General features: G+C 52.9%; 2 protein-coding genes across 4 annotated transcripts in view; one reads left to right on the top strand and one right to left on the bottom strand.

Moving 5' to 3' along the window:
* Positions 1 to 16,671, bottom strand: part of ALX4 (ALX homeobox 4) — a 44,827-nt gene extending 28,156 nt beyond the window's left edge. The window contains 1 exon segment of the mRNA XM_039552738.1: positions 15,166 to 16,671. Within this exon segment, the coding sequence (XP_039408672.1) occupies positions 15,166 to 15,562 (397 nt within the window). The 5' untranslated portion in view covers positions 15,563 to 16,671.
* Positions 13,405 to 21,410, top strand: LOC120410065. 3 transcript variants are annotated; one of them, XM_039552740.1, is made up of 2 exons: positions 13,405 to 13,750; positions 20,801 to 21,410. In XM_039552740.1, exons 1-2 carry the CDS (start codon positions 13,434 to 13,436, stop codon positions 21,078 to 21,080), a joined length of 597 nt encoding a protein of 198 aa, XP_039408674.1. In that variant the 5' UTR covers positions 13,405 to 13,433; the 3' UTR covers positions 21,081 to 21,410. The 3 variants fall into 3 exon arrangements, 2 of the variants coding, with proteins under 2 accessions (XP_039408674.1, XP_039408673.1); XM_039552739.1 differs by having other exon boundaries at positions 13,405 to 14,025; XR_005602016.1 differs by lacking the exon at positions 13,405 to 13,750 and adding an exon at positions 20,068 to 20,416.
* Positions 21,411 to 21,707: the final 297 nt, after the last annotated feature.

Below are 21,707 nucleotides of genomic sequence, written 5' to 3'. Positions count from 1 at the left end.
TTGATTCAGAAGAACTTTTTTTAAAGAAAGTATTATAAAAACAGCCGGAGGCAAACAACTGCTGTGGGAGCTTTTAGGCAAGATTGTTAACTTTTGATTAAGTTAGAAGAAACTGGATGCAAGATTGTGGTATGAAGTGTCAGGCAGTAGACACAAACAGCAGTGACTCTGGTAACACATTTTCCCAACAGAAAACAAAAAAATCATGACTCTTGGAAGGAGAGGAACTCCTGGAGCACCACTAGTTCTAAACCAAACTGGATGATTATGTGAAAGATAATGACCATGAAAATCAGCCTAAATTAAAAACTGTATCCACATCAGCTGAGTTCATGCCTACTTTTTTGTTTGCTTCCAGTTAACATTCCAGGCAGGACAGGATCATATTGACATGAGTGACTACAAATGTCAAGTAAACATTAGCAAACATTTACAGAAATCATCTTTAGGAACTTGCGAAAAGGAATATTTGTCCCAGAAACCTGCTTTTGCCAGAGGTGCTCATCCAATCAGGGAACAGAGACTCATCATTTGTGTCTGCTGTGTACCTACCTTCCACTCACCACCACAGATACCCTTTCAGCTGCCTGCTCCTTGCACCAGTTCACACACACACAATCTGCTGACCAAAGATTACTCACTAACATCATCCCAACAACAATCCTGTCCCAGACAGACCTCAAAAAATCATACCTTGCTCACAATTTGCAAATAAAACGCACGGGGCGTTCATCCCTGCTGCTCCCTGTCTCCCAAAATACTTCCTTAGGGGAGCCCTTGTTTTGGGGATACCTGATCTCCCTAAGGGTGGCTGTGTGCTGACACAGACCACAACTCAGAAAGTCTCTGCCTAGAGACATCATGATGCCAGTGCCACAAGCAGAGCTTCGGTGCTTAAAAGATGCCTTTTTCAGCAGGGTGGGAAGCAACAGGAGGCCTGAAAAGCAGGTGGAAAGAGTGACTGCAGGCAGGATGGCCTAGAGAGGAGAATAAAATGCACAATCAGAAAACATGGGCTGGAATCAATACACATGGAAAGCACCAGCTGGAAAGGTACGTGCTCTTTCAGACTTTCCTAGATGAGAGCAAGCAAGACCCCTTTTCACCAGCTGTCTTGCTGTTCTCTTCAGAAACAAGCCTGTCTGCAAGGGTTGAAATTTAGGAAGAACAGATAAACACTTCAGTTTCCAATGTCTGAGGGCTCCTGGAATTAGTGGGGCCACTAGCCATCAGCTGGCCTCTGCTTCTCCAAAGCATTTCCAGCTCCCAGGCTCAGAGTACTTGTAGGGAAGGATGCTGGGGACTGCAGTGGATTGCTTTCTCTGTCCCTCTCATCTCAGACTAAGCTTCCCACACAACTGCCTTCTCAGATTTACTATCTCACAGTACATTTGGGTCATGGTTTTTCAGACTCCATGAGAGTCAAACATGCCTGTGTGGGAATATGCGATTTCTTCTGCAATTCATTTTGTTTATAGGGTTCTCAGGAGAAAATATACAGTCTGATATAAATAATGGGACTCCAAAACTCCTTCAGTGAACACAGTTATGAGTATGTAGCTTCCAAGAGGCAGGGATTTAGAGTCAAGGTTTTAGTGCTAGAGGAAACTCTCTATCCCAAAGAAGGGAGCGCAGCCCTGGTCTGTGCCTGCTGGTAACAAGAGACTTGCCTGGAATCAGGGACCCTCTGAGTATTTGCTGCTTATGTCCTCTGTTTTCCAAAGCAAAGATGTGACTTCCTAAACTGGCTTAAACCACGTTGTTCTTCCCACTGACACCTTCTACAGCTGGTGAAGCTGAGGCTTATAAACAGGGATAGCACACTGTCCAATTTACTTCAAACTGTGGTATGGGGTGGACTACATAATGTGTTTGTAACTTTGTCAAGGACATGATCTGACATAAACACAAAATAAAAGATTACTTCGTCTCCTGTCACCTGATGGACTGTGATGTTTGGATGCTACAGTAAGAAGCTTCATAGATTATTACCGGCCAGGAGCAGTCTGGAAGCCAGTGTACCATCTTTATATTTAATGGTTCTTGCCCCAGGAGGAAGCTGGGGCCGTTCTGCGGAGCAGAACTGCCTGCCTGGAAAAGGGGTGTTCTGCCTTAACATCCCTTTGGGCAGGATACAACAGGACGAGGAGCAGGTCACCTCAACCTTGGTGCTACAGTGCCATCCATCACTGTCATACTGCCAGGTCCCATGCTTTCCCCTGCCACCTGGGCCAGGCATGCTCTGGGATATGCTTTGGGCAGTCTTCAGTGCCCATGCTCACACCACTGTGGTAATACTTCTGGCACAGGACTGAACCAAAGGGAACTGCTTTGTGTACCACTGTTGGGCATAACGCTGCAAAAACATGTCCTGCTCAGCCTCCTTCCAGAAGAAACCAGACCCATGGACCTACCTCATGCCAGGCATACAGGGAGGAAGTGCCAGAGCAACCGATGTAGCTATTTACATACTCATATTGCATTTTCCTATTGGGACATTTTCATAGAGCTTGGATTGACTTTGCTCCCACTGGGATGCCACCGCAGGCTTTCAGCTGCTGCTCCCTTTTCTTTTGAACTCCTGAGGAGGAGTTCTCAGCAAAGTTTTTGGTTTTAATAAAATCTGTGGGCTAAACGAGGCCATTCCCTACATTTCCCCAGTGGGGAACTAATTTCTACCAGACTCGACATCCTTAGCTGTATTCTTGGCTTTCAGGACCCACTCAGTTACCCTCATAACTTCTCCTTGGCCAGGACCCACTGGCCTCTTATGTGTTAATGCATGCATGTGGTCACTGCTACAGACCACGGTTTATCTGCTGCAGGCTCCTAAGATCTCCATCTCTGTAGGATGTGCAGTCAGCCAGGTTCCCACACAAAAGCCTACATCAGAGAACATTCATTGCCTCAGGCAATGTTTGCAGCAGATTTTCTCTAGAAAAACCTAGGCTGTTCCACGTGATTTTTGCAGTGTCTAGATAGGCCAGACTTACATAGTCCAGATTTATGAATTTCTCCCAAGGACTGTGCTATGTTTCCTGGCTAATGTCTGACAAGGAGAACTGGGCTCAGACAGTGCTTTCCCTTTACACTGAAAGTCATTAAACCCTACAGAACAGACAAAGGGCTGGACCAGTCCTGGTCCTTTTGTCAATCTCTTGTGAAGTGTCTGGGGGCTGATTCAGTTGCCCACTCACGGGGTTTTGGTGCTGTGCAAGACACACTAAGGTCTGTCAGATGCTGACACAGGGCAGGTACCCAGGCCTTGAGGAGCAGCACAGGGAGACCAGGGAGTGTAAATGGAGTTATCTCAGGCCAGGTGGCATGCAGTTGCCTCAATGCCTCCTCTCAGCACCAGCCAAGCTTCTCCTTCCTACCATCTTTAGGGTGCTAGATACCTCCTATGGCCTCTACCAGCATCTGACAAACCTGTTGAAATATTTTTGCATCAAAGCCTCTGCCTTGTTGCATGTTCTTTGTGTCTTGGTCCCCAAATATGGTGAAAAATTCATCCCTTAGAAGCTTGGTTGCTATCACAGCGTCTTGGTTCCTTTTTGGGTAAACTTCAGGTCATTTTCTAAAGAAATCCATAGCTACCAACAAATATTGTCTGGCAGATTCTGTCTCAGGCAAAGGCCCAACAACACCAACAGCAATGAATCGCAGTAAGGCCCCCAGGAGACACTGCCCAGTAGGGTTTGTCCCCATCTTTGGGGACCCACTTCAGAAATACAACACATGCAAGAAAAGCATCACACTTCATTGTAGTAACTCTCCATCATCTGTCTGCATTTTCCTCAAAACCAGCTCTCTCATGGCTTGACTAAAGACTTTACAACTTCAAGACATCATAGCAAAACATCAGAACCTCTTTTTTGAGTGTTTTCGTGATAATGAGCTGTCATGAGTGCGTGTCACACGTTGTTTTGTTTTCCCGTTTCCTGTACATTTCATCTTTAAATTCCAAGCTTTCCCACCACGACCGGAGGGCTTTTTCCTTGCTAGTCTGAAAAGAGTCAAAAAGCAGACAAGGTTGCCAAACAAGGGATTTTTTATTTTAATCACGCCTTGTTTGACACCAGGAGTCTTTCTGAGGAACTCTCCCTCTTAGTTCCATGAACTCTGCTCTTGCAAACTTACATCTATGGATGAAATAGGAGAGTTTTCATTCCTGCACACTGTGGAAGAAGGAGGTAAAAAAGGATGCAGTCTCAGTTTTTTCTTGCTGCCCTGCTGAGGGAGGTATCTGCCCAAAAATAGGCCTTTGAACAAGGCACTGGCAGAACAAGTCTTTGGTGACTGCTCTTGTGTCAGTGCTGTTCCGACCCCACAGGCACCCCCAGCTGTGTTCAATGGAAACTGCTTCAGCCCTGAAAATGCCTGGCTGCTCTCCTTTCACTGTCGGGGTAGCTTTCTCTTCTCACAAGGGGCGTGTGGAGCTTTTGTAATCCTGGCAAGTCTGCAGCTGAGCAGGAGCAGGATCAGTGCCCTGTAAGGCCAGACAGGCTGACAGTTCTGTGCTCCCTTCCCTGACATTGAGGAAGCACTGCCCCTTTGCTCCTGGCTGAGTTTGCCCAGGCTGCATTTTATGCCTCTCTTCAGCAGTTCACCTTGCTCTGGGTTCAGTTTAGATTGGCAGCCTGGAGCTCATGACAGCACCATCATAAAACATCATTGGTTCCTGTTGAAGGGCTCAGCATACACCAGGACATCCCCAGCTGTACCACAGGGACTGGGTGGCTGCCCATGTAGTACCTGCTGTCTTGGTTTCTCGAGGGAGGGCTGCTGTACACAGAGGATGGGAGACCCACACTACAGTATTTTATGGACTTGTGCTAACACGAAAGCCGTTTTCACCTCCAGATATTCACTGTGGAAACCAAAATGAACCTAGTAAGGCACATCCCAGATATTATCTAGTAATGGTAAGACACAAGCACCCTCTGGTTAATATACTACACAGCAAAGCTCTTGCTGGCCTTCTTTTCTAACCAGGACAACTGATGAGGTCCAAAAACTGTGTAGAAGCTCAAAGAGACAGCTCAGGGCCTGCCCACAGAGGCAGGCTCCACAAACGGATTGCCCAAACCTCTTTCTTTCATATGAGCCAGGTTTTGGAAGGAAAACACTGCAGGCTGAAAGCCCTGGTGCTGACTGACCAGGTCATATCTGCAGTGATGTATATGCTGAGTGTTAGTTCATCCCCTACCTTGGCTATGCTGAGCCATTTCCTGGATCCCAGCAGTCCGTTCTCCCGCATGCATTTTTTGCCAGCAAGAATATTTTCCTCAGTCCCTGCCTTCTGTCAGACCCATGCGAGGGTGAGGGCTACATTTTGGACTGTGCCATCATCTCCCTCTCTGGTTTCAATGACCAACTGCAGTACCTGAATGAGCACCTGTGATGCCTGTAAATTACACAGGTGATAAATCCCTCTCCTGCTACTCGGCTATTCCCATTGCCCACTGTCTGAGGGGGTCTGCTGACAAATGGAGAAAAATAGGATGTTCAACGAAGAACTCCAATTTTCACCACCAAGGCTGAGGAAAAGGGGATTTCCAGGACAGCCAGCCACAAAACCAAACTAATTAAAGGCTACAAGGGAACAGCAGGGTTCTCTGGACACCAACTTAATATCCAAGTCTGGGCACAAATAAGCCTTATTATAGCTTCAACTCTAACTCAAAACCAGCATCACCCAACTTTGCATGCGCAGCTCCAGGTCCCCCTGTTTCCTGAGCTGACTTTGGGCCTTTCAGTAGATTTTAATGAGGCTCTGTCCTGACCAGCCATATATTTATAACAACCCTCTCTGTGGATATTTCCCCTCCCCAACAGAGCAGTTAACTTAGTCGCTGCACTCATGTTTGATGTTGTAGCCAATACCCCATTGCTTTCTATCCTTCCTAAGTCCCTTTTTCTAATAGCTTGGAGTGGTATGAACTGGATGGAAATACTCATTTCTGTAGCACAGGACCTATATAAAGCAACCAGCTTCCCTCTCTTCCAGTAGCAGCTTTCCAACTTCTGTTCAAGAGATGAAATGCAGTATTTAAGCTCTGCCATAAATCCCACAGCTCCATGGATGTTTCTGGCCTTCTGCACAACCTGACTAACTGTCTAGCAATTGGTCCATCGGCTATTTGTCTTGGAAGTCCTCACTGGAGATGTGAGGAGCACAAAATGTCTGCAGGTCCTCTGCCAATTTAGGTAGGCTCTTCTTCCTCTTGCCTTCTAGCATTTGGCTGTGTCCTGTCTAGCTCAGAGTGATATCTGGCTCCAATCTGCTTACGAAGGTTCAGACCAAATCTTGATAAGCCAGGTTATGTCTATAGCACAGTGCTTCTCAGCTCTCAGCTATGGGTCCTTGCCACAGCTGTGCTCCTGACTCTACTCCAGGAAGAGGTCTGGGCATGCACCATCCCAGGGAAGGCTGGAAAAGAACCGCATGGTGCTCCAGAAGGTCTTGCAGCTTCTTGAACTGTAGATCAGCACTGCGGTCCAGGCTCTAGTGCATACCCTGCCCCACTGTTTGGCCTCAGGCTCTCCTCTGGGAACAAGCTCTGCAGAACGAAGCTCTGCCCAGATCCTCTTTCCAGCCAGTTGCACAGTGGGAATGGACATGCATCAGCCTCCCATGCGGTATTTCTTGAGTGACATCTCTGGGGCAGGAAAAGCCTGATGCCGTGGTCTTGTGCACACACACTGGAAAGGGCCAGTCTCATAGGTGACCCATCCCCACCTGGCACACTCAACAGCCTGGGACTAGCTCCATGCCCAGCAGGCTGGTATCCCAGTGAACCTTTGGTGTAATTTTTGAAATGTTTCTCTTTTCTTTCAGAAACCTTGCTGTGGCACAGGTCTCGTGTTTAGTTTTGGGCTGAACAATATTTTCCTCTTTCCCCTGTTTTGTGAAACAACTTCTAGCCTGTGTCACACCCATTCCTCAACACCTCTCGGAGTCATGGTCTTGCATATGGGCCTTCAGATCTCTCTGAGCACTCTCCCAGAACAGAGTCATTCTCTGATTGTTTTTGACCCTTTCTGGGAAAATTCTCAGTATTGCACTCTTTCTGTGTGCATACTGTACAACTTTGGTTTCTTTTGATTTAATTCTGGTGTGAATTTCTTTCACTTCCCACTGCTCCTGAATAGATTAGATGTCTGCAAGCACTTTTGTTATCTGATCTCTCTTGCATCAAAAGAATGAATACAGTTCCCCATTTCCCTTTTTGGAAACAGCATCCTACCCCAAAAACGATGTTACAGCTCCCAAGTGAAGCAGTCAGTCAATATCCAAAGTCCCAAGGGGACTGCTTCCACTACAGGGAGGAACTGATGCAACATGAGATATTTCTTTTAGGCAGCAGTGCTTGCACACAGAGCCCAGATGGGGAACAACAGCAATCAGATAGAAGTTATACTGAGACCTTACAAGTTTATTTTATTCCCCCAGACACCAGTCTGCCCAACACACTTGTTCTCTTCCTCAGTTTCCTCATTCCCCATTGATAGCATTTCTCTGATGGGCCTTGATGCTGTTGTCTTCCTGCCCTTTGGTTTTGTAGGGTTTTCAGACTTCCACTGAATTAAGGTGGCTGTTATCTTCATAAGCCCCACAGGGTTTGCACCCAGGCTCAGCATACAGCATGTCTGTTGGTGAGTAAACCAGGTTACCTTTCAGGCTCCACCACCAGCTTACCCACTTCCTTGAAGCTAATGAACACAGTCCTTGCTAATAAAGAATATATTTAGAAATAATACTGATTCAACCATCTGTTTCCAGTAAGCAGATTAAATGTAAAAAGATAAACACTTAAACTGCATCTTCATAAAAATAAAATCAGGTACAAATAGACTTAAATATATATTTAATGTTGAGCTGGGTAACACAACGATCTTCAATCAGTGCAGATGAGAGACCACAGCTCATGACATACCAGCTTGTCATGACTAAATCCTGCTGGGACCTGAAGACAGCAGCTACTAAATGCTGAATCACAGCTATTCTCAAGGGAGATATAAAGAATTTGATACTGGTGCATTCATACTTAGATAGTTTGTAAAATCAGTTGCACACCACCTTCCATAATAATGCTGAGTCTGTCCCTGCTTATTATTCATCCAAAATATCTCCTCTTCTTCTCCCCCTGCCTCTCCTCATTCATGTCTGCTCCTTCCTCTCTCCATCCATTTCCCCTCTTTCTCGCTGATTCCTCTCTTTGACCAAAAAATGACCTTAGAATTATCATGGTGATCACAATTGCTCTTTCACATTGTGTCTACTTATGTGACAGTCAAAATACGAAGATGATTTGCAAGCACTAGTGAAAAATGTGGCCAAGCAGATTCACCAGTATGTATAATATTGAATCATCTGAACTTACACAGAAATAAAGTGGAGGTCATTTATTTAATATATGTAAGCAGCTCTCCTCCTTTACTTATGAACTTTCCTTTACAAGTTGAGGCTGCTCAGATGCATGTAACTATGATACATTGCTCTGACATTTTATTAATAAGAAATATTCCCATCCATCTCTTAGTAAATGTTTCTCAAGTCACAGGGGTCCTATATCAGCTGCATTACCATTTAGGGTTCTCCTAATCCAGAACTCTCTCTCTTTTCCTTTTGAAAATGTATCTACATAAAGATATTAGACCTGTGCTTTCCGACATGATTAACAATTGAGATGGGATTTTTTTTTCAGATATGTAGGAGGAGTACCTCAGAAACATACGACTTTGGGGCAGGGATTGCTCAGCATTTTCTGAAAAGCACAACTCATATCTTGTGTTAGCCAATATAGGCTGCCTACATTGATGAGTTGCTTTTTACAGGTTAGACCATTAACGTGGATTGGCAAGCTGAGCCTATTTTACATGCTGAGAGACCAGAGCATATGAGAACACACCAATTGCTTACAGCTTCTTGCACAGAATAAGGACATGACTGTCAAGAAACCTAAGTAAAAGCCCCTACAAAATCACACACGGGACCTCTACTCTGTGAGTTTCTGACTCCAGCAATGATTCCTTCTCTAGCTGGCTGAGTGCCTCCTTTTGCCGGAGCCACGGCCCTGCGAAGGTCACACTGATGCCACTGAGTGGCCACAGCTTCACCTTGCACAAGCCGCTCGGGTGTTCCAAGTGTCAGTTTTTCCAACTGTAAAATGAGAATAAAAGTCCCTTACTTCCCCGAGACACATTCACACTTTTAACCTGAGAATTGCTACAGCTACAAAAATGCCCTGAACAAATAATAAAGCATCTTAAGGACCCCAGGGAGCAAAACTGGCTAAAGGGCCAGGAACTAGGGAGACCAAATGGACAGGTCTGGAGCTGTCCTTTAGCAGCAGACCTTGGCTCCGAGCCTCTCAGACACCACCTCCCTCTTACAAGGGAAACTCATCATGGCTTTGAACGCAGGGCTCGGAGAACGAATAAATCTTCACGATCTGAGGGATTGAAGTCTGCACATTAGCTCCCCTTAAACCGTGGGTGCCTTTAACTTGGGAGGTTAGAAACCACAGCCAAAGAAATCTCTTTTGATTCACAACTTGTTTTGAGCAGTCACCCATAAAGCAGCCAGTGAATCACTCCAGCCAGTTAGTCATGCAACCACACTGAATGTACACTCAAAAGGCTGCACAAAATAAACAGCCTGCAGCTCCAGATAACACACACACAGCTCATTTGTGCTATCTGGCATCAGCATATATTGTTAATAGGACTCCTACACCAAACCCTTAGGAAAAAAACGTACTCAAACAAGCATCTCCAAATCTCTCTTTCCATCAGTATTTTTCTCGTCTGCTTCGCTCTGTGTTGCTTTCAAAACAATTAAGACTAGTAAAAGTTTTAAGACTCTTTCTCTCTCTTTCCGCACCTTCTTGTTGCTGGTAACGTCCTGCTGGGTTTACAGGCGTGCGCTGCTGAAGTGTAGGGCTAAAGCGGAGTTAATCCCAATCAGCAGCGGACAAGTCGAAAATAAACAGCTCTAGTGCGAAAAGAAATCTTACTGCAAGGAGGGAGCGGCAGGGATACAAGGGGGAGGGAGTCTCCCGGTCCTTTGACACATGAGTGTTATAAACAGCTCGGGTCAGGAATCCTATAAAAGCCTCCAGCCAGATCTACCGTCCAATTCAAGAGAAGCGCAAAACACCTTTTGGAAAGAACCGCGAATAAACCTGCGCGGCCCTAGCGATAAGGAACGTGAGCCCTACCTTCGCGTCTGGCTCCCTGAGGAAATCCCGCAGGTTTCCGCGGAGGAGATCCCGCACCTCCGAGTGTCTGTTCAAACAGAGGTTTAGCCAAACTCCTGGCGAGAGCTCCCTCCCCTCCCTGGGAGGGTGCCGGAACCCTTGAATGGCAGATCTGGTGGCCCTATTGTGGAAAAGAAAGGGCTATTGCCAGGGCGGCGTCAGCAGCACGCCGGGAGCCGGCGGCCGAGCCTCGCCGGGCCAGCCGGTCCCACATCAGCGGGAGGGAAGGGCCGGCTCTGCCGCCCAGCTCCCCGAAGCTCGCCTCGCCTCCCCGCCCTCCTGGCTTCGCTTGCCGGCTCCTTCTCCCCGACGCCAGCTTGGATCACGTCCCCCCTTGTCCCCTTCCCCACTCGCGCCTGCCTCCCGCGCACTTGTCCCCTTTATACTCTCCCTGTTGCTCCCGCGGGGATCAGGGCAGCAGCATCTCCCCACCCCGGCGGAGAGAGGTGCGGGGGGAGCCCGAGCACCCCGCCTGCGGCTCCTAGCCGCGGCGAAGGAGCCCGGGCAGGAGCCGGGGCCGAGATCAAAGCTGCGGGGAGAGCGAAGGGAAGGCAGGACCGAAGGGCCGCCGCAGCTCGGGACACCCCTCCCAAAGTCCTCTGCCCCCCGGGTTCTCGGCGGGCGAGGGGCAGGGACCGCCATCCCGCTCCTGAAAGAGCCATTCCTGCGGAGATCCTCAAGCCGGACGGCCGAGGTGGGGGAGCCCTGAGGGAGTCCCAAGGCGAACACACGGCCCCCGTTACCCCGTTCCGCTCCGGGCACGGGGCTGCGGCCGAAGCCGGAGGAAGGGGGCAGACGCCGCCGGCCCTCCCCGGCGCACGGCGAACTCCGCAGAGCCCTTGAACGTCGGCGGGGGCTCTGCGCGGCGCCGCGGGGAGCCCCGAGCGCCTGGCAGAGAGCGGTCCTCTCGCGGGAGGCGGAGAGGGACCGCCAGCGAGCTCGTTCCTGCCGTGCCTGCAGCTTACATTACATCAGGGAAGGAGGAGGAGAAGAAATCCATTAAAAGTGTCAATTTAAAAAGCACGCAGCGAGCCTCCGATTCCTACAGCAGTGACTTTCTGTACTTCTAGTAATACCCCACTTACGGTCGCACTTTTTATTTGATAGCTAAATAAAAGAAATGGTCGTTATTTGCATAACGCGGTACTTAAAGAATTTCCTCTGCTAGAGAAAGCCGTTTCCTTTCTCCTGTTTCCTTTGAGCAAATATCCCCATCACATTCGCCTTCACTCCCCAAAGGATTTTGTTCCAGCCGGTATTTCTAGACTGCAATATACGTATACATTTCTGTGTGTATAGGGGTATGTGAATACACATGTTTCAAGAAATATAACTTACTTCAGCTCCGAGCAGTAGAAATAGCAAGTCAGATTACTACAGCACATAAATCATTCGAAAGCCTTTCCCCCTCCTAAGCCAAGATATATGACCTGTTCTGAGGACTGGATGATCTTGAAGGTCTCTTCCACCCGTGATGATTCTATGATTCTATGACTGTTATTTAAGAATTCGGCTTTCACTGCCCGTGCCGGTTTGCGGAATAACCCGTGCCCCTATTCTCGGAGGAAGCCGTGTGAGGCTGCCGGCCCGTCTCAGCGCAGGGGCAGCGGGCTCCGGGTAGGCGCAGGAGGAGCCCTGCCGGGAATGCCCATAGGGCCAGGCCGGCAGCCGCCGCTGCGAGGGGGCCGCGGGGAGCCCGGTCGAGAGCCAAGGCCGCCCGGTGCCGCTGTCCCTGCCAGAAGCCGGGCTGGAAGCGCTCCGACGATTGCCGTCCGTGTCCTCCGTGTATTTACGGCCGCAGCTCTCCCTGGCCTATATTTATCCATACAATGCAGTAGAAGGTCTTAGATCTAGAAATAGAAGCCGAGAGCAATAGATGGCAGGCTCTGGCTTTTTATAACACAAAAAGACGTGTTTATTAAGGAAATAAAATGAAATTAAACAGCTAAAAAAAGGAGGGGACACCCTGTCCCTGCGGCTCGCGGAGTGTGTGCCATGCCTGCCGTGCCCCGCCGGCCCGGCCCCCGCCGCAGCGCCCGGCAGCTCCGCTCCGGGCTCGTCCGGGACCTCCACAGCGACCAGGGAAAAGGCGGAGGCGAGGGCTACGGGGACACCGTGGCGGGGAGCAGCACCCCCTCGAGGGGGTACCGGGCCAGGCGGGGGCCAGGCCGGGCGATGGACCCGCCGCCGCTACGGGAGCGAGGGAAGCCGGCCGCCTGAGTATCCACCGGCAGGAGAGCCTGCCTGCTGGTTGGCCTCGGTTTGTGTTTTGCTTGGTTGAGGGTTTTTTCCTCTTCTTTTGGGGTTTTGTTGTTTTTTAAATTGAGGGGTTTACGGTCCCGGCTTCCCACCACTCCAGCATCCTGCTCAGGCCCGGACAACAGGGGACGCGCGGAGCCAGCGGTCCCTGCCGCGCTCCTTCACCTCTGCACAATGCGCACGGCAGGACCAGCACCGAAGCCGCGGCGGGGTCTCGGCGGGCGGCGGTGGGACAGCCGCCTGTCCCCGGCTTCCCGAGCAAACCTCTCCGGGCAGCTCTCCTCACCCGCCTCGGGTGCCGTGTGCGCCCTGGCTGACCGCGCTTGTGCCCACTGCAGAGAACGAGGACGGGTTTCTCTTCCCCCGCGCTCACCCGCGCCGAGGGGATCTACTCCGGCTCGGAGGTTTCCCCGTCCCTTTAGCTCGTCGCGGCGTTGCCGGGGCACAACTCCTGCGCCCGGCGCGGTGGTCTCGCGGTTTGGGAAAAGGCGGAGAGGCGCCTACGGATGTTGCAATCGCTCCGTGAAACCCCGATCTGTCTGTTATTAGCGAGTCTCTCTCTTCAACCGTTAAGCACTATTATTATCACTATTGCTATTAATTATCATTGCCGAACCATGTGTCTCTCATTACAGCCCACCGTCCCCAGCCACATCACAAGGGGCTCACAACGAGCGCGGTCTGGGCCGGGCCGGGCCCCGGGCCGGGCCACCCGCCGCCGCCGCGGGGCTCCCACTGACGGAGAACCCCGAGCCCCTCTTGAAAATAAATCAGGGAACCCCGGCCGTATTAGGAGGGCAATAAACTCGTGTGATTCTACTGGGGGGTTGTAATGTGTCATCACAGGCTATGCCGGCGCCCTGGGCTTTGCAACCTACAAAAACAAGAGAGCGGGTTAACAGAGAGACGATGTCAGAGCAGCCGGGAAGGCGCGGAGGGCTGCCCTGCGATCCCATTGCCGAAGGAAGTGGGGACCGGTTACCTCCCGCACGGACCACAACCCCTCGGGGCTCCCCTGTCCCACCGCGTCCTTTCCCGTGGAGGCCGGGCTGGCCCCAGAGGCCTGCGCGGATGAGGAGCGGGCCTGAGGCTGGTGGGGGTTGTCCGCCCACGGAGAAAGGGCGGGGGAAGAGAGGGAGCATAGGAGAGGGTCAAAGCCCCAGTTCTGGCCAGAAAAAGCGCGGAAGCAGCCCTCAAAGAGAGCCCTCATGCCACTCCGTGGCCCGGTGAGGAGATACCCGCGGGAGGATGGTTGTGCCACAGGGTACAGGAAGGACCCATGCGGGTTGGGGCAGGAGCCCGTCCGAGGGCAGCGTACCTTGGCTATGCCTGCGTCTGTATGGAGAGGACTTCATGTCCTTTGCCTATGAAGGGGAATCCCCTGTGCGTGGGGGAACTGAGGCTGTGGACCTGGATCCAGGGTCACCTCAGCTACAAGCAAGGGGCGAGGGACGGCGCCTGAAGGCGACCTGGCACGCCGGGGTTTGGGAAACGGGCAGAGGTAAGGCGCCTCTACCCCTTTTTAAGTCTAAAAATGGGGGAAAAGGGTGAAGAGGGCAAAGAGTGCTCAAATGACGGCGAGAACCTAGAAGTGGGATGGCTGGCCTGACCCGGACCTCTTCCACCTCCCGTGTGCCCCCAGTCCGTAGTCACTGCCCGTCTTATGGTCTCACTCGAGACACGGTCCTATAGCTTTCCCTACCTTTGGGACTGACACGTCGGGGATGAAACCCCGTCAGCGGCGCCGCGCTGAATCTAGGCCGGGGCAGCCCCTCGGCCCACACAGAGATCACCGGGAGGGAAAGGAAGAGCTTACATTTCCACTTTCTCTTCTTGGGAAGACTGATTAGGGGGTTTATTTGTTTCGTTGTTGAATTTTACTGCTTGTTTGTTTTTTGGAGGGGGAGGGGGGTTATTTGTTTGTTTGGTTTGCTTCTCCCTAACCACCACGATACAGCAGAAACCTCCCGAAGAAGCCTTTTAAAGCCACGCTCGGAAACGACATGAGAAGCGCCCCCGTTCCCTGCTGTACTGTCGAGCGCCAGCACGAGGGAGTGTCTTAATTGCCGCTAATGACCCGCGGAGGGGATGCGAGGGGGTTATCTGCAGCCGGGCAGAAATCAATTAGGGGAGTGGCAATTAGGGGAGTGAGTGAGAGACAGGAGAGGCCGTTTCCGCGAAAAGTGATGGTTTCGGTGAAATTTTCCAGAAATTCTTTCTGTGGAAAACCGTCCCCGGGGAGAGTACATCGCACAGCCCGGCCCTCCGCTATTTCTGTTTCTGTCCCGGTTTCCGCGGAGCTCCCCGCACTGCTCAAGAGCTAACGCTTTGCGGGAGCGCATCGCCCGCATTCCGAAATTACGATTAAGATCACCGCTAAGCGGGACACGAGGGAAGGCGGCTTCCCGCGGGCATCGCGGGCTCCAGACCCGGCTGAGAATGAAGAAATTCGTGGGGCACGGCGGCCCCCGCTGCGGCGAGAGGGGGCTGCGCGCCGGAGCCGGGCAAGGTCTCCTTGAGCCCGGTAGGGTTTGTCCTGCCAGGCAGCCACCCCCCACGTTCCCGGGAGGCCCTTCCCAGGCCCGGGAGTCTCTCTCCGCTTTCGCCTCCAATGCTTCCCCGCCGCACGCCAAGGACTCACCGTAACAGGAGACCTGCAGGGCTCCGTTGTGGCCGCTACTCTCCTGCAGCTTGATGTTGCTGTCCGGGGGGGTTTTGCAGGGGCCTCGCTGCATGTAGAGGTGCGGCGGCTGCTGCTGCGGAGGGTATTTGTTAAAGGAGGCCGGAGCCCCGGCAGAGCCGGGAGCCTGCACGCTGCCATCCAGGGACTGACATTCCTGCTGGCTGTAGCGGCTCCGGCACTTAGTGCTGCTGTCACCAAAGCCTTGTCCTTTGCTGGCCAGGAAAGTAGGGCTGAACTTGTCACTTGCTTGAAATGCCCTAAAAGGCGAGGAGCCTTCTGTGTCCTGGGAGGCTGCGTTGTAGTAGGAATCCATGGCAGCCGGATCACAATAAGAAACACAAGTATCAGCATTCATTCCTAAAATTAAAAGGCCCGAGTGTCCTTAATGCGCTTGGAGGGGCACCAGGAACCACTCTTTTTCTCTCCCTCTCGCATAGACACACACTCACAGCTGGGCCGGGGAGCTCTAAGAGGATTCAGATGTTCGTGAAAGCTGACCAGATCTCCAAACCCCCTTAAGTTCTCGCACAGTAAAAGTGGTCTTTTTCTTTCCCTCCCTCCCTACTCTCACATACGCTTGCCCTCCATGTCTCTCTCCAAACTACACTCTAAAGAGGCTCTTCTCTGCACTTTCCCCCCCACCACATAGGGAAAAAAAAAAGAGAGAGAGAGGGAGACCTCTCCCCCAATTAATATGTAGATGATGACAGTGGAGGGGAGGGGGCCCAGGAAGGGGTGTGTGTGAGTGTGTGTGTATGGGGGTGTGTGGAAGCAGAGGGAGGGTGGAGGTCATATCTTTTGTGTTTAAAAAAAAATAAAAAATAAGCCAAACCAGAAAAACAAACCAGCCCCGAAACTTTTATGATTAAAAACCAGAAAATCAAGCAGATGACATAAACGCCACGAAGGGATGAGTGCGGGATCCGCGCCGGCGGAAGCGCCGGGGACGATTTAATGGTCGTGACACGCTCTGTTCACTGCGGCTCTCTCCTCTGCTCCCTGCCCCAGCTGTGGGGACCCTCGCCTCTGCGACCCTCTCCTCTCTATTAAAGGCAATACGGATTTTCCCCGCAGCTATCTGCCTTTAAGCCTCCCCCCTCCCGTTAACCCCTTCAGGGCCGACAGCTCTCCTAGCAATGCCGTGAGCCCTTTCCCTACCGTGACACAGCGGTGTCGGAGTCGCCCCGCACAGAGCCGGGCGAGCTCTCCGTCGGATCTCGCCGCACGTTTATGATGGTTATTATTTATTTACCTCTAAAAACATTCTCTCTTCAGGTGTAAAACTACTGGATCCAAACGGGAGGGCAGCAGGGACGGATTTTAACAGAGTCACCAAACACACAGAATTGGACCAAGCTTCTGGGATTGCCAGAGGTGACTTGCAAAGGGACAGAGGCTAGCAGAAGCCCTTTATGGTTTGAGGGGTCAATTACAACACAGAAAGAGCTTAAAAATAAATCAATACTCACCTTTCGTCGTCCTTCCCCCCCCCCCCCCATTCAACCTGATTCCCCTCCTCCCCCAGTTAACTCCTGTTACCCCTTACTTACTCTTACCCTGCCTTCCTCCCATCCCCACATCTGGTTTCTATTGCTCACTTACCTTGAAGTTTTCAGTAATAAAGATATTATGCAAACTAAATCCACAGTTCTTCGGAAGAAAAGAAAAGAAAAGAAAAGAAAAGAAAAGAAAAGAAAAGAAAAGAAAAGAAAAGAAAAGAAAAGAAAAGAAAAGAAAAGAAAAGAAAAGGAGAAAAGAGAAAAATGTAACGAAATTAAAGAAAAAAAGAGTAACGGAAAGGGAAGGCAAGAAGAACCTTAACCCCTTCGGGAGCGCGGGCCGCAGCGGAGCCGGCTGCGGGAGGGGAGCGGGGCATCGGCGGCTGCTCTGGGCTCCCAGCGGGCTCCCCCCGGGGCCCGGACCATGTGTCCTCCCTTCTCGCGCGTAGCTTCCCCCACCCCGTGCAGAGCGGGGGGAACTGGTGGCTTTCATGTGTGTGTGTATATATCTGTGTGTGCGGGGGGGAGCGGGATGCGGCTCAAGAGGGAGCGGGACGGCAGAATGGGAATGCGACCCCCGAGACGACGGCTCGGGAGGGGCCCGTGGCCACCGCCACCCTCCAGGCCTTTGCTCCACGAGCAAGACCGGCTCCGCCGTTTTCATTAGCTTGGATCTGACAAGAATAGGCGCCCACCCCCCAGATGCAGAAGGGATTTCTAGCGACATCGTCGTTAAAAACATCCAGAGACGGATTCATTTATGAGATTTTAAACCATTTTGCGAGTCTCCCTGAGAGCAGCGCTGGGCTCGCTGAGTTTTCTGGTCCAAGAAAGCTTTCAGCGGATTTGCCTTCCTTACTCTCTTTATTACCTCTACTTAGTTCTTTTCTTGTCCTTTCTTTCTCCCCTCCCAAACTCGCCCACCCCACCGCAGGCCCCTTTCTTTCCCTCGTCCACGACATAATAAAAACCAAACCAACTCAATGCGTGAAAGCCTTTCTAAAATCCGCTTCGAGGCGGCCAAGGGAGCCTGGGTACTGCCGGTACCGACAGTCTGCGAGCGGCTCCGCCGAAGGGCAGGCAGCTGCCCTGGGCACCGGTAGCACTTCAGCTCCCGCATCCCCAGCTCCTCCGCAGCGGCCTCGCAGAGTCGCTCACGGTGGAGGGGCACTTTAAATACGTGTTTTCCAGTTCCTTTCCCTGCGATGTTTTTGAGGAACGAAAAAGAACCCTGAAAGAAATGATGTGAGGGCAGTCCTGGATGCTACACCGTTGTACTCGGCCTCGGGATTTCTCTTCAGCAAAGTTAAACAACAGCAAGAGCAAAAACGAAAGGGAGAGATTTGGGGATCGGGCAGGAGTTTTTATATATATATATATATATATATATATATATGATTTTTATTCAGAAGCGCTGCAGTGCACTGGCTCGCAGAGGCAGTGCAGCGTGGCCGAGCCGAAGGGGGGCTGCCCAGGGTCCCTTCGGTCAGAGCACTCGGCTAGCCCCTCCTTGCATTAAACTATAACGAAAAATCCATTAATTTCAAATCAGGGCTAATCCGCAGCCCTCGGAAAGGACAGCAATGAAACCCTCTCTCTAAGAGCCAATTTGCGTCCCTAGAAGCGGAAGGTTAATTCGGGAATCGTTACGGCGGGAAAGGATGCGCGCAAATACCTGGCGATCTAGCGGGCTTGGGGGGGGAATAACCGGGAAGTCACTTTTCTTGACTGCTTTCGTTTAGCTGGACTAGGTCTGGCATGCAGTTCCCTCAGCAAGTGTGGCGGGGGATTCCCCTCAGCCCCCGTGAGCCGGGAGCGGAGCTTTGCGAATGCAAAAGCAAACAGGGAGCCTGTAGCGTCCCTCCCGTTAAACGAGGCGATGGGGCTGCGTGTCCATCCGGCCGCGGAGCTCTGCCCGCCCGGTCTCCCCGCATTCCCGGCTGCGGGACCGAGAATCCGCAGAGCAAGGGCACAAAGGGACGCGCGCCATTTGAAACACGATCTCATCATTTTTTTCTCTGAGTGACCCCAAATCTGCCCTGTCCCTGCATCAAATGCATCCAAAAGGGAAGGACGAAAGAGCGGCCGAAAGGTCTGCGCTCCGTAGCAACCGGTTGCCAATTCCATGTGTACATGGGCTTTATACCGAGACCATTTTCAGGTACGGTCCCTGTTGGTTTTGGAAGGGGTCACTCCCGAGGGTCCCTTCTCCCCCAGAGCTGCGGGAGCCCTTGTGAGAGCCAACCGGTCCCGCCTTTATGGACGGCAGCTCACGCCGGCCGAGTAATAGATGGGGGAATCGTCAGGAATTTGCAGTTCCGGGCGTTCCAGGTGTCGCCTGCCGGCGACACCCCAGGGAGAAGGGACAGCCCAGGGCAGCCCTGACTGGCTTGTTTCCGAGGAGCCGTTTCCTTTCCTCCGCGGCAAGGGCGGGCGTCACTCCCGGGTGAGGACCCGGAGCGAGGCGCAGGCGATGGCGGGCGTATCCCGCATTTCGATTTCTGGAAGAAAAATAAACCTTTATTCCTGTGTGATTTAAACACTCAGGCTTGTGTCAAGTCCAGGGAAAAGGCAGAGGTTTCCGCTGGTCCCTGCACACCGGCCGCGGCAGCGCAGGGCTGCGGGGAGCGGGCAGGAGGGACGGCTGCTGGAATGAGCCCGGGCTCTCGCAGGAGGCCGGGGGGAGGAGGCAAGAATGCTCTTCCCCACTTTCCCAGCCACCGCCGAGGGAAACCTGCGGTGTCCCCTCAAGCTTCCACCGTCCTCCTGGTATTCCCCATGGCTGCAGCCGGAGAGGCGACGGGATGGCTGAGGAGAGTCACGGCAGGACTCCGGGGTGCCGGATCCAGCACCCCAGGTTCTGCCCCCTCCCTCTGAGTCGTGGGAGAGTAAAAACCTCGGTTCAGGGAGCGGGGTCATTTCACCGGAGAGGGGGGATAAAGACAGGGGGGATCTTTCACACCGTTGCCTCCCGGCAATTTGGCAGAGCCCTGCTCTTGGAAACTGTTTCGAGTTTGTTTCCCCAACGGATTGGTTTGTGTGGTCACTTCAGAGCTGCGGGCTCCTTTTGTACTGGACCGAGATCTGAAGGCGACCTATTTATAACACCACTGCAAGGGGGGAGTGAGGGGAAAAAGTACTCGTGCTAATCTCCCCCAACAATTTTTTTTTTTTCCAGCGGGACGAAGGTTGCATCTTTATTTCGGGAGTGTAGCTTGCTTAGTGACCGTCCCGCTGGTACCTGCCGCCTTGCGCTCTGGCTCCTGCCTCCTGCCGGGCACCGGCTGGGGCCTGAGCTGGGGGCGCGGGCGCTTTGCTGTCCTGCCTTTTGCGCCTTTCCTCGGGGGTAAACATCGAATGTTATCAAAACACCTTCCTCGTGTAACGAAAGCGCTTGCAGAGAACTGAAGCTGACCCGCTCCCCTCCTTTCCGGGGAAAAGGAAGGACCAGGCTCCGAGGCCAGGCTAGCCCCTGCGTCTCTGGGCTTGTGCGGGCAAAGCTTTTCCGTCCACTCCTCCGATCCTGCCCCGCTGCCTCTTACCGCCACCTCAGCAAGAGAGCTCCGCTTCCCGCATGTTCTCACTCCTCAACCCTGCTGCCTTTCGACCCTGGCCCTGCAGCCGCGCTGTCCGCGGCTCTCCTCGGCCCCACTCCGCAGCGCGGCCAGCCCTGGTGCCCCTGGGACGGAGTGCTCCATGAGGATCCACAGGTGCGCATGGCCACCTGTGCCTGTGTGTCTGTATGTTGTCACCAAAGCGGGCACCTGCTTGGCCGCTGGGACGCTGGGTGAGGGACCCGCCGGACCCAGGCCGCCTCCGCTGCCGGTCCGCGGACCGAGCGGCTCATGGTAGGGCCTCGGTGCCCGCTCGGGGAGGAGGGGAAGAGGCGGGGGTTCCCAGACCTCTCCGTGCGGGGCACAAGGAGAGGCGGCGGGAGGGGGTCAGACCCACCATGGCCTGCTCCGCTCGCACAGCCCCCGGGTCCCTAAGGTGCCTCAGGGGACTGCTCCGGGCCGCAAGGGCTTTCCAGACGAGAATTTTGTTCCCTTAGTTTTGGTTTTTTTTTAATTTTTAAATTTTGTTTTCTTTTCCAGGCAGTGTGGAGCTCGCGCCAAGCTGCGGGCAGCGAAGGGCGCTGATATACCCGGCCCTGCACGGAGACCCCGAGGCTGCCGCGGCTGGAGAAGGGCGGCTGGGCCCGCTCCCCGGCAGGCTGTGCCCTGCTCTGGCGCCCGGGTGCGCAGCGGAGCCCGGAGTCTCCGGAGCATCACAAACCCCTCGATCCCGTCCTTTCCTCAGTGTTCCCAGAAAAACATGGAAAATCACCTCTTTTGGCATCGCTCTCGCGGGGCCCCGGGTGACGCCAGCATGTGAGAACCAATGGGAAGACGGAGCAGGGGCGGCCCCCGCGCCCCCCGCACCCCGATCCGCACCCCATTCCGCCTCGCGTCCCGGCGGGCTTGGCGGAGCGCACCCAGCCGGCACCGTGCCCCGGTCCGGGCTGAGCCAGGCGGGGTGGACCACAAACAGGCTTAGACGGTAGAGCCGGGCTGAGTTAAAGCGGTGCTGCTCACTTCATCCCGCTACCAAGCACCCCGGACAGATCTGAGATGGGGGGGAGGGTGTCTATATTTAGTATGCCATCCCTGGTGGCTGTCTGTAAATTCCTTCACGCGGGGAAATATGCACTTGCTATTAATTTGCTCGATCCTTTCCTTTTGTGTGTGACCTTGCCAGCGCTGGCTCTGAACTCAGGGGCTGTTTTTCGCTGAAGTCAGTGGTTCGGGCGCAGTGAAGGCAGGGCGGCTCTGCCTTCAGGGAAGCCGGGGGTCCTGCGGGCGGTAATGCCGAGAAAGCGGCCGAAGGCTCCGCGGGAGGGTGCACGGCAGCACCCACGGGGGCTGAGGGAGGCGGCGGGCCGGGCGGCTCGGCGGGCCAGCGGAGCCCTGGGGATGCGGCAGCGCGCTCTGGGTACCACCCGCCCGTGCTGGGAATGTGCTA

The sequence above is a fragment of the Corvus cornix genome, chromosome 5 (assembly GCF_000738735.6).
Source record: "Corvus cornix cornix isolate S_Up_H32 chromosome 5, ASM73873v5, whole genome shotgun sequence".
In the NCBI taxonomy this organism is placed as follows: Eukaryota; Metazoa; Chordata; class Aves; order Passeriformes; family Corvidae; genus Corvus; species Corvus cornix.
This window is presented reverse-complemented; position numbering and strand designations above follow the sequence as displayed.